This window comes from Zophobas morio, unplaced genomic scaffold (assembly GCF_036711695.1).
Source record: "Zophobas morio isolate AGI-343-1 ecotype UQ-CSIRO unplaced genomic scaffold, CSIRO_AGI_Zmor_V1 ptg000006l, whole genome shotgun sequence".
Taxonomy (NCBI): domain Eukaryota; kingdom Metazoa; phylum Arthropoda; class Insecta; order Coleoptera; family Tenebrionidae; genus Zophobas; species Zophobas morio.
Window position 1 is genome coordinate 6313232 of NW_026972111.1, and position 13068 is coordinate 6326299.

The 13068-nt window shown below is 34.5% G+C and overlaps 1 protein-coding gene across 2 annotated transcripts in view; it reads right to left on the reverse strand.

The window, feature by feature from the left end:
• LOC135123440 (WD repeat-containing protein 81) overlaps positions 1-13068 on the reverse strand; it is a 57892-nt gene that overhangs the window by 3797 nt on the left and 41027 nt on the right. For both annotated transcript variants that reach the window (XM_064048076.1, XM_064048075.1), the window contains exons 5-6: positions 2990-3851; positions 2534-2931 (exon numbers count right to left, since the gene is read on the reverse strand). In XM_064048076.1, the coding sequence (XP_063904146.1) occupies positions 2534-2931; positions 2990-3851 (1260 nt within the window). The remainder of the gene's footprint in view (positions 1-2533; positions 2932-2989; positions 3852-13068) is intronic.

Below are 13068 nucleotides of genomic sequence, written 5' to 3' on the forward strand. Positions count from 1 at the left end.
GCCCTCTCTTTTCTCAGAGGATATTTCATTTGCCAAATCCAGTATTATCTTACCAGGATACTAGCCCCGCCCACCCACCCTCTCTTTTCTTAGAGGGTATGTCATATGTCAAAATTAGTCATATCTTAGCTAGGTATTTGCTAAGATAAGACTGATTTTGGCAAATCACATGTCCTCCAAGAAAATAGAGGGTGGGTGGGCGGGGCTAGCATTTGATAAGATAAAACTGATTTTGGCAAATCACATTCCCCCCAAGAAAAGAGAGGGTGGGTGGGCGGGGCTAGTATTTGATAAGATAAAACTAATTTTGGCACTTGACCACTCAACTATTTTCGAAAATTAGTGGAAATAATTTTATAGCCCCACCCACCCAGTTTTTATATTTTTATTTATTTCAAAATACTTGACAACTTTTTCCTCACTTTGCTGTCCATAGTATGTATGACTGTTACCTCTAAATGTACTGTACAACAGAGACTCCACAGTTTTAGGTATTGCTGTAGTCGATCTAAGTTTGTAAATACCTCCAAAATTTGAAGCCGTAACCCTAATTTCTCTTTCTTTTGCCCAAATGTGCTTGTTGCCTAGTGTCTATTTCAATTTGGTCTAAATTCAAAGATAATTTTCTCAAAAAAACCTCTTTGGCTGTCACAAATGTTTCTGCATCCATGACAGGATTTTCTAAAAAATATTTAAACCATAATTGCAGTCGGAACCAGCATGCGTAAATTTTTTTACGACATATTTTTTTACGAATACTTTGTCTAAGACGAGCTTGTTTTATAGACGAACAATATTTTTTTGTTATTAAACCAAGACCGTTTTAATCACAATATATTTACTTATCCCCTCTAAAAAATTGATGACGTCACCTCAAAATTTTGCTGAATAAATCCTATCTAAATTGTATAAAATATGATGAGTCTCTTCTTGTGATTTATCATTCCATTCATGTTTTTTGGATTTGCATATACAGGATGACCCCAAACATTAATGAATGCGTAAATTTATTTTATTGATTTAATCAGGAACTACTGAACCCAATGCTTTGAAATCTTGTAAACGTTTTAAGGTTATAAAGAGCATAATAAATTTTTAGTCAAAATATATTTGCTTATCCCCTCCAAAAAATTGATGACGTCAGCTCAAAAGTTTGCCGTATAATCCTATTTAAAGTTTACAAAATATGATGAGTCTCTTCTTGTAATTTATCATTTCATTCATATTTTTTGGATTCGGATATACAGGGTGACTCAAAAAATTTAATGAACACGCAAATTTATTTTATTGATTTAATCAGGAACTACAAAACCGAATGCTTTGAAATCTAATGTGAAAAAAAAACATAATAGGCATGCAGTCGTCACGTTTCCGATAGCGAGGGAAGTCTGTCTAAACTCTTTAAACCAATTTTTTTGATTTTCCCATTTTTCCATTTCTCAATTTTCAATGTTTCAGTTTGGGATTTTTTCACTGTTTCGATTTTTTAATTTTCCTTCCATTTTTAGGTTTTTCAATATTTCAGCTTTGGAATTTTGCAATATTTCGTTTCCTCAATTTTTCAAATTTTTGATATTGTGTTTTCGCGGTTTTTAAATTTTTCGATATTTTAATTTTTCAGTTTTTAAAGTTTTAGGTTTTTAGATTTCTCACTATCTCGACTTTTCGATTTGTCAGTTCCATGATTTTTCATTTTGTCGAATTTTTAAATTTTAGATTTTTTGTTCTCGACCATTCAATTTTCTGAGTTTTCAGGCTTAGATTTTTTTGTTGTTCAATTCTTGGATTTTTAAAATTTTTGTTTTTTAAATTTTCCTATTTATCAACTTACTGGGATTTCAATGTTTTGATTTCTTGATTGTTCAATTTCTCGATTTTTTGAATTTTTAGTTTTTGATGCGACTTTTTTTTCCGAAAATTTTCAGTTTTTCAATTTATTAATTTTACGATATTTCAGTTTATCGGCTTACCCAGAGATATGTAAAAGACAGATGCGGTTATAGCTTTCCCGATCTAGGGCCAACATCTATGATCTAAGAGTAGCAATACTTTGTATCGCCTATCCTTTTCTATATCAGCACCAGTACTATGGATTGCCAACTGTAGGCTACATCGATCACTCTCTAAAAGGTGGTTGTCTTGTTATTGGCCCGTTCTGATGGCGGCAATTATAAATAATCATAACCACCCACAGTCTGAGTGGTCTGACAGGGACCGGCACAAACACAAGAATGGCATCAACGACAAACGTTGCGCCAACTCTGATTGGTTGCGCCGTACAGAGCGAGACCTTCAGATATCGGGTTACCATTATACGTGCTAGAGAAAAAGAGGGAGATATAAACGTACAGTGACATTTTGGCCCTAAACGTATGTCCACGAGAACATTAAATATCTGTATCTAGTCTTTTACATATCTCTGGGCTTACCACGCTTTTAAGAAGAATTGCTGGTTGCATTTAAGGCAACAAATGGCGCCCAATTCAAACTTGTCTCTCGTCTAGCGTTCCCCCTTAAATAAAAATCATTATACCTTCAACTCCTGTATGTAGCTGCACATCCTCGTATCGATGACCTTCACAGTCCCGTCAGTCGTGGCCGCAATCACCAAACTAGATGGCGCTGGCAAGCTCTTCAAAACATTAACCGGTGGAAACTTCGGTGACTCCAAATGACCAACATTGACACCCATAAATGGATCCCAAATGTGCACCACACTGTCACAAGACGCCACAAGTCTCATACTTTCAATGAACGTAATCGACAGAACGGATTTCTTATGAGCTGTGTAAGTCCATTGACAGGTGGAGACACTCGAGCCGTCACCCTGGCTCCGCAACGACCACAACTTCACCGTCTTGTCTCTACTCCCAGAAATAAAACTATTCTCGTTGTCTAGGACATAGAGACACTTAACACTGTGGGTGTGACCTACACACAAAACAACTAACAATACAGACAGACAATCAATAAAAAGCGATGTCATTACCTGCGAAACTCTGCAACTTGATCTGTTTGAAGTTAAACATCGTGTCTTTATCCGAGCGCCCGATTTCGTGCTCCCAATACGCCAACCAGTTCCCCCTCAAGTGTCTACTATTATTCTCGAGCCGATTACTCACCAAACTCAGCACATCGGTGTTGATATTCTCCACGTCACCACTCTGCACGTCAATCCTATTCCCAATCAAAGCTATATTACTCCCTATACTACTCGACGCAGTGATCGTATTCTGACTGAACTCAGACGCTTGCAACTTCTGACTCGGGTAACTCAACTTCACCTCTTGCTCATACTCCTGACACAAGTCCTTAATCAAAGCGTGGTTCTTCAACGATATTTCCAGCGAACTCGCGCCGACGTGCTTCAGGAAGGGTAAATACGCGCTGTAAGCCAACTCCGGGGTGAAAACTCCCTTCAACTCCTCCAAGCTCTGCTCGGATATGTCGTCGTGCGGCAACGACGGCGAGTCCGCTATTTCGTTTCTGAGTCGCACGTTGGAGATTTGGATGGGGGTTCCTCCGATGGCCCACTCGTTGACTGAGCCGTCTCTGCACACTTCCAAGTAGTGCGATTCTTCGGGTTTGTGGTTTTTTTGGGAGGGGTCGTCGGGGTATGGGGATTCCTCGTTGGCGTAGATTTTGTCGAAGATGAGGAAGAATCTCTGGAGGGCTGGCACGGCTAGGTGGGTTCGGGTCATGTCGGAGCCCATGCGGATGGAGAGGACGTATAAGGTGTCGACGTATTTGCGAGCTAGAACGTTGCGGGCGGTGTAGCCGCTGGGGAAGGTGTATTTAGGGGACGAGAGGAGGCGGACGATTGGGTGGATTATGTTTTTTAGAATGACGTCCTGCAAGAAACGAAAGGAAGATATTAATTGGTTCCCTTTGAAAATGATCAGTTAAGCAACTATTATCGTAAATTAGAAGAGTGAAAGGGGATTTTGTGTTACCATTTGTGTTCTACAACTTAAATTTTGAATATTTATTGTCGGATATTCCTCTCACAGCGAAGTGTGTACCGAACATTATTGCGATTTTAACCATATTTAAGATGTTTTTTTATTGATGTAATGGGGAATTCGATTCACAATGTAATCTTGATTAATTAATTTTCGATTTATTGAATTTAACATCACATGTGAGGTGTCACGAAATTCTGGTTGCGTTACACTTTTTGATTGCGGACAAAAATCGTGGTTCTCCACGTAAAATAACTTTTTGTGCGATGTAACATAAAGCACTTTAATCGAGTACACAGTATATATTTTCTTAAAATCCCTACGTTCCTACAATCCTCAAAAACATGTTTTTTATTTATTGGAGAGAAATAAGGATTTTGTAATTAAGCTCCGCCCTCTTGGCTCACGACGAATAAAAAAATCATCACAATTGAGATAGGGCGGGTGGGCGGGCTTAGATTTTGCCTTTTGTTCTTAATATGTGTAGTCATCTGTTCACAACAAGAAATTTAGAACATGTTGAAAATGGTAAATTTGTATAGGGAAATATCGATTTTGCAATTACGCTCCGCCCCTATCATTTGGTTTTCTTTTTTAATTAGTATATTTAGTTTTCTTTGTATAACACGACTGCTTAAGAACATATTTCACATGGTAATTTCTCGTAGAAAAATCAGAATTTTACAATTAAGCTCTGTCCCTCGGCTCACGACGAATAAAAAAAATCATAAGAATTGAAATAGGGCGGGTGGGCGGGGCTTATACTTTGCCTTTTTTTCTTAATATAGATAGCCATCTTTTCACAACAAGAAACTTAAAACATGGTTGAATTGGTACATTTTTCAAAGAAATATGGATTTTCAATTATGGGGCGGCGCCTAATTGCAAAATCAATATTTCCTTATACAAATTTTCCATTTCAAACATGTTTTAAGTTTCTTGTTGTGAAAAGAAGTTTACACATATTAAAATACAAAGGCAAAATATAAGCCCCGCCCACCCTCCCTATCTCAATTGTGATAATTTTTTTTATTCGCCGAGAACCAAGGGGGCCGAGTTTATCTGCAAATTACTTATTTTTTTACAAAAAATTAAAAACATATTTTTGAGTATCGTGTTGTTCAAAAAATACTATGTATATTAAGAAAAAAAGGCAAAATATAAACCCCACCCACCCACCCTATCTCAATTGTGATATTTTTTTTTATTCTTAGAAACTTAAAGCACATTCAAAATGGTAAATTTTTGTTAAGAAAATATGGATTTTGCAATTAGGCTCCGCCCTTAGGTCTCCCAACCAATGGAAACTTCATTACTATTTAGATCAGGGCAGGTATGTATGGGTAGAGCTTAATATTTGCCTTTAATTTTTTCTTTAATATACTTAGTATTCTTTGAACAGCACAATACTTAAAAACATGTTTTTAATTTCTTTTAAAGAAATAAGTATTTTGCAGTTAAGCTCCGACTTCAGCTCACGACGAATAAAAAAAAATCATCACAATTGAGATAGGGTGAGTGGGCGGGGCTACATTTCGTCTTTTTTACTTCCCGAGCGTAAGCTAAGGAAGTATTGTAATCGAGTCCGTCGGCCGACTCTCTACTTTTACGTTTTCTCGATCTTTCATGACCCCTAGAAGACGAAGAAATAGGTCTCCCATTTCCGTCTGTCTGTCTGTCTGTCCGTTTGTCCGTCCGTCCGTCTGTAAGTCTGTCCGTCTGCCGTCCCGGATTTTTATTAGACAGATAATCTCCGAAAATACTCGACCGATTGTTGTGAAATTTTGTACTTATATTAAGAATATCATGTAGATGGTAAAACGCTAACCAAAATTTGTCTAATCATCCCCACCACTAATGCGATGACGTCACTTCAAAATTGTACATAGTAAATGGGTTTTCAATTGTATAAAATAACATAGTCCTACACATGTAGTTTACAACTCTGAATCGACTTTTCACCCGAAACGTCCAGATTTTTGGAAAAAAAATCAAAATTATAAAACAACATTTTGAAATTTAATTTTTAATCTGCTAACCAGAATGCTTTGAAATGTTGCAGATGTTTTAAGGCTATAAAGAGCATCATAAATCTTTAGTCAAAAAATATTTGCGTATCCCCTCCAAAAACTTGATGACGTCAGCTCAAAAGTTTGTGGAATAAATCATATCTAAAATGTACAAAATATGATGAGTCTGTACTTGTGATCTATCACTCCATTCATATTTTTTGGATTTGCATATACAGGGTGATTCAAGAAAATAAATGAAAGCGTAAATTTATTTTACTGATTTACTCAGGAACTACAAAACCGAATGCTCTGACATCTTGCAGATATTTTAAGGTTATAAAGAGCATAATAAATGTTTAGTCAAAATATATTTGGTTATCTTCTACAAAAAACTGATGACGTCAGCTCGAAAGTTTGCCGAATAAATCGTATCTAAAATGTACAAAATATGATGAGTCTGTACTTGTGATTTATCATTCCATTCATATTTTTGGATTTGCATATGCAGGGTGACTCAAAAAAATTAATGAAGGCGTGAATTTATTTTATCGACTTAATCAGGAATTACAAAACCGAATGCTTTGAAATCTTGGGAATATTTTAAAGTTATTATAAGCATGGTAAACTTTTGTTCAAAATGTATTTGTTCATCCCTCCTAAAAAATTGATGACGTCACCCTTAAATTTTGCTGAATAAATCCTATCTAAAATGCAAAAAATATTATGAGTTTGTACTTGTGATTATCATTTCATTCATATTTTTTAGATTTTCTTAAGAGGTGGTTCAAAAAAATTAATGAAGTCAATTTATTTTATTGATTAAATTAAAGGCAACACTTATTATTAGTATTACACCCCAACCAACCCAATTTGGTAGACACAAAATTTGTTAAAGGAAAAACTCGGTTGAAACATAAGGGTAGCACGCTTATTTACATCGACTTTAACATTACAGACCTGTATTTGTTTTATGCGCTCACTTGGTTTCGCGAATGTGGAATAGACATGTTTATAATCAACCAATTGTGAATTTCACCATCAAGAATTAAAATAAAACCCAATGTTTTATATAATAAGCGGAAGTCGAAGCAATAAAACCGATGGTCGTTTTGTTTACAGTTTCTCTGTTTGACTCTCACGTATGCTGTTACGCTTGTCATCTTAAATTAAGAATGTTTATACATAAACGATTTTCAGTTGCCTTTCATATTACTAGACAGCGGATTTTTGTCGGGCTACGTCACGTTTAATCGGTACTAATTCCATAAATATAATTAACGATTTATTAATCAAACGGCTAAGTAAATGAGAACGGGAATTAACAGCAGAGTGCAACGAAACAGCGTTATTCTAATCTCATGTAAACGAAGTGCAGTCCGCAACAGCAATGAATTCGCATCCCGTACGAGCCGTACCGAGTTTGGCCTTGCCTAGCCCGACAGAAATTCGCTCTCTAGATATTACAAACCGACACCGTATACGTGAGTAAATTGTTTCGTTATTTTATTGATTATAAGAAATCAATATTCAAAACGACCCAATTCATTTTCCCGAAAATTTGGAAATACAATAATTTTATTCTTAGTATTACACTACATCTATCCCAACTGATATACGTGTCCTTGAAAAAATGTTGATGACGTCATTACAATTTTTTTTTAATTCCCACTACAAAAATGTAATGAGAAAAAAAAACACAATAGGCATGCAGTCGTCAAGTTTCCGACAGCGAGGGAAGTACTGTCTAAACTCTTTAGACCAATTTTTTTTTTCTTAATATACATAGCCATCTTTTCACAACAAGAAACTTAAAACATTTGTAACCTGTCATTTAAAAGCATCGTTTTATTGTTTGAACGTTTTTCGAATGCGAATTACAGTAATTTTCGTTGATTCAAGCTCAAAACAACAAAACAGTTGTTTTCAAACCTCTTGGTGGTTGCGTACGAAAATTGTGTTTTGGTGCTAGAAAGCGAAGACTGTGAAAATGGTTTACTCTGTTGAACTAGACACTTCTTTCATCGTTATGTCTTGTTATCGTAATGGGACTTCAGAAACGAAGCTGTATCCTGTAACCGCCTGTAAGCAAGAATATCTGGCCAAATACTGTGATTTAATAATTCAAGAAATATCGTTAAAGGCCCACATTAGAGACGTAATCAACAGATTTGTTCGAACTGGCAGTATGAACAAAGAAAAAGCTCGTGAAAAACTGCATCTGAGGAAATTGTTGATGATCTGAACAACGGGTCCAAAGTATTGACGAAAGGATGTTACAGAACATTTTTGAAATTAAAAAGAGAGTGAACATGTGCGTTGAACAGCGTCCTTGGGCACTTGTACGGATCTCCGTACAGTTAAATCGGAGAGGCGGCACGTTTACATGACCTACTGCGACCCTATAATCATTTATAGAAACCCTGTACAACCCCTTTAAAAATACGGCAAAAGTTGAACAGCAAAGTTACTATCAATGGCAACTTGGCAACGAAGTTTATAAATGCAAAAAATAAAAAAACAAAGTCAAAATTGTGAAAAGATTTCTGGAGAAACTTGACAATCCTAGGTTTTACCGAACCAAGACTTTTTGATTTCAAATTCACAATTTCATCTCAACAAATTAAATTTTTTTAAAGTAATTAATACAAAAATCGACACTAATTTCTGTAATAAATATTACTTTGATAATTGAGATAGGGCGGGTGGGCGGGGCTTATATTTTGCCTTTTTTTTTCTTAAAATACATAGCGATCTTTTCACAACAAGAAACTTAAAATATGGTTAAAGTGATACATTTTTGTAAGGAACTATGGATTTTGCAACTATGGGCGGAGCAGAAACTTTCCATTTTAAACATGTTTTAAATTTCATGTTGTGAAAAGAAGTCTACACATATTAAAACAAAAGGGCAAAGATAAGCCCACCCACCCGCCCTGTCTCAATTGTGATGATTTTTTTTTATTCGTCGTTAACCAAGGGGGCGGAGCTTAACTGCAAAATACTTATTTCTTTGCAAGGAATTACATGTTTTTGAGTATCTTGTTGTTCAAAGAATACTGTGTATATTCAGAAAAAAAAAGGCAAAATATAAACCCCGCCCACCCACCCCATCTCATTTGTGATGATTCTTTTTATCCTTGTAAATTTAAAACGGGTTTAAAATGGTAAATTTTTGTAAGGAACTATGGATTTTGCAATTATGGGCGGAGCAGAAACTTTTCATTTTAAATATGTTTTAAGTTTCATGTTGTGAAAAGAAGTCTATGCATATTAAAACAAAAGGGCAAAAGATAAGCCCACCCACCCGCCCTGTCTCAATTGTGATGATTTTTTTTTATTCGTCGTTAACCAAGGGGGCGGAGCTTAACTGCAAAATACTTATTTCTTTACAAGGAATTACATGTTTTTGAGTATCTTGTTGTTCAAAGAATACTGTGTATATTCAGAAAAAAAGGCAAAATATAAACCCCGCCCACCCACCCCATCTCAATTGTGATGATTCCTTTTATTCTTATAAATTTAAAACGGGTTTAAAATGGTAAATTTTTGTAAGGAACTATGGATTATGCAATTATGGGCGGAGCAGAAACTTTTCATTTTAAATATGTTTTAAGTTTCATGTTGTGAAAAGAAGTCTATGCATATCAAAACAAAAGGGCAAAAGATAAGCCCACCCACCCGCCCTGTCTCAATTGTGATGTTTTTTTTTATTCGTCGTTAACCAAGGGGGCGGAGCTTAACTGCAAAATACTTATGTCTTTGCAAGGAATTACATGTTTTTGAGTATCGTGTTGTTCAAAGAATACTGTGCATATCAAGAAAAAAAAGGGCAAAATATAAACCCCGCCCACCCACTCCATCTCAATTATTATGATTTTTTTTCTTATAAACTTAAATATTTTACCTTTTTTCTTAATATACGTAGTCATGTTTTCAGAACAAGAAACTTGAAACATGTTTGAAATGCTAAATTCTTCTAGACAAATATGGATTTTGCAATTAAGCTCCGCCCCTCCATCTGACAACGAATGAAAACCCATCACAATTGTGAATTGAGATTGGGGTGAGTGTGGGTGGGGTCTAATCTTTAGCTTATTTTTGTGTTAATATACATTGTATTTTTTGAACAACACGATACCCAAAAACTTGTTTTTAATTTCTCGTAGAGAAATAAGGATTTTGCAGTTAAGCATCGCCCTCTTGGCACACCACGAATGAATAAAATCATCACAATTGAGATGGGGCGGGTGGGCGGGACAACATTTTGCCTCTTTTTTCTCAACATATGTAGACTTACTTCGGCAACAAGAAACTTAAAACATGTCTAAAATTTAATACGGCAAAAGTTGAACATCAAAGTTACTAGCAATGGCAACTTGGCAACGGAGTTTATAAATGCAATTTGTTCAACGTCAACAGCAAGTTTATAAATCCCACTTAAGTTTTACAGAACTAATAAAAAAAAAATTGATTTTGCAATTATGGTGCGGAGGCTAATTGCAAAATCAATATTTCTTTATATTTTCCATTTCAAACATGTTTTTAGATTCTTGTTGTGAAAAGAAGTCTACACATATTAAAATAAAAAGGTAAAATATAAGCCCGCCCACCCGCCCTGTCTCAATTGTGATGATTTTTTTTATTCGCCGAGAACCAAGGGGGCCGAGCTTAACTGCAAAATATTTATTTCTTTACAAAAAGTTAAAACCATGTGTTTGAGTATCGTGTTGTTCAAAAAATACTATGTATATTAAGAAAAATATGCAAAATATAAAACCCCGCCCACCCACCCCATCCCAATTGTGATGATTTTTTTTTCTTAGAAACTTAAAACTCGTTTAAAATGTTTTTAAAAACTTTTGTAAGAAAATGTGGATTTTGCAATTAGGCTCCGCCCTTAGGTCTGCCAACGAATGAAAACTTCATTACTATTTAGATCAGGTTGGGTATGTATGGGTGGAGCTTAATATTTGCCTTTAATTTTTTCTTTAATATACTTAGTATTCTTTGAACAGCACAATACTTAAAAACCTGTTTTTAATTTCTTTTAAAGAAATAAGTATTTTGCAGTTAAGCTCCGCCCTCTTGGCTCACGACGAATAAAAAAAATCATCACAATTGAGATAGAGTGGGTGGGCGGGGCTACATTTCGTCTTTTTTCTTAATATGTGTAGACTTATTTCGACAATCAGAAACTCAAACCATGTCTAAAATGGTAAATTTTTGAAGTGATCAGTTTAAATCTTGCACTTTGAGCATCAAAGCTACTATCAACGTCAACTTGGCAACGGAGTTTATAAATGACAATTTTCAGGTCTAAAAGCAACAAGAAGTTTATAAAATCCCACTTTAGAGTTTGGTTTGGCCTAGCAAACGTGTTCATTCGTTGACACAATGTCATTTTGACAATCAGGTAGGCCATCATAAAATTTCAAATAGGTCGCCAACCTGACAAAAAAATTACAAATTATGTGTCGATACCGGGTGACTATTATCGATTGCGGCAAATTTTTGTGTTGGTAATTCTGAATTTTTGGCAGTAACGTTAAAATATCAGTTCACAGTTGTCAACTTTGACAGAAGTGCGCCTAACGCGATTTAGAAACGTGATGAGAAGATGACTCAATAGTGATCACTAGAAAGTAATCTTCACTTGGTGCCCTATATTTCACTTTGACAATCAGGTACGCCATCATAAAATTTAAAATTGTTTGCCAACCTGACAAAAAAAATCACAATCATTAATAGTCACTCGGTATATTATAAGCTGTGTCTTTACTTTGAGAAAAAAGAAAAATGTCTTGGGTTTTAGTACATATTTTGAAAACAAAAATTTGGTGCAATGTATAACAAAGTCATTTTTTGTTGGTTTTGTAAAAAATGGATAAAATTTTTGCAGGTCCCCTGGGAAAAAATGGTCTAGAGATATTTATGCAGACCAGTTTTTCTAATATTTGTCCGGGAGATGAACTCTCCCCCTTAAAAACTGATGACGTCACCTCAAAATTTTGCTGAATAAATACTGCAAAATATGATGAGTCTATATTTGTGATTTATCATTGCATTAATATTTTTTAGATTTGCTTTCTAGTTTTTAAATTTTAATATCTCAAATTTTTGGATTCGTTAATTTTTCGTTTCTTCATATTTTCGATTTGCAATTTTTCGTTTCGGTTTTTGATTTTCCTTGGTTTTTCAATTTTCGGTTTTTCAGTATTTTGATTTTATAATTTTTCATCAATTTTAAGTTTAAATTATTCAGTTTTTCAATTTTTCGATTCTTTCATTTTTCATTTCTGCAAATTTTCGATTTACAATTTTTCGTTGTTTTTTATTTTCTTAATTTTTACAAGTTTTCGATTTTTCAATATTCCGAATTTATAATTTTTTGTTTTTTCACTTTCAATTTTTCGTTTCTTCAATTTTTCAATTTACTATTTCAGGAGTTTTCAATTTCTAATCTTTTAGTTTTAGATTTTCCAACTTTTGAATTTTTCCAATTTCCAGATTTTGCAATTTTTCATTTCAAAATTTTTAGTTTTCAATTTTTCGATTATTTAATTTTTCATTTCTTCAATTCAAATCGATCTTAGCTTAGCAGGCACTAAGGTACTCGAAAAAATTGATGACTGAGTTAATTTATTTTATTGGTTAAATCAAGAATTGCAAAAACTGAATACTTTGAAATCTTGCAGACGTTTTAAAGTTATTGTAAGAATGGCCAATTTTTTTCGTAATATTTGTCCGGAAGACGAACTTATGTATTTTGTGAAATAAATTTTTAAAGTCCCTCGTACAATCAGATTTTTTTAATGTAATAATTTTTTCCCCAACAGTGTCTTCTTCGAAAATCTAAATGTCCAAGGTTAAAACTACAAGTACAAAAGCATACTTTTTATAAAGCCTAGCAAAACTTTAAAATGACGTCATTAAATTGTTGGAGGGAACAAACAAATTTTTGTTTAGGGTTTTAACCAATTACACGACTGTCTTGAACTACACCAAAAATTCCTTGCCAAACGAAGAGAAAACATGAAATTAGCCATTCGTCACATGGTTTCTACTACAAAAATTAAATAATGCATTTTTATGGG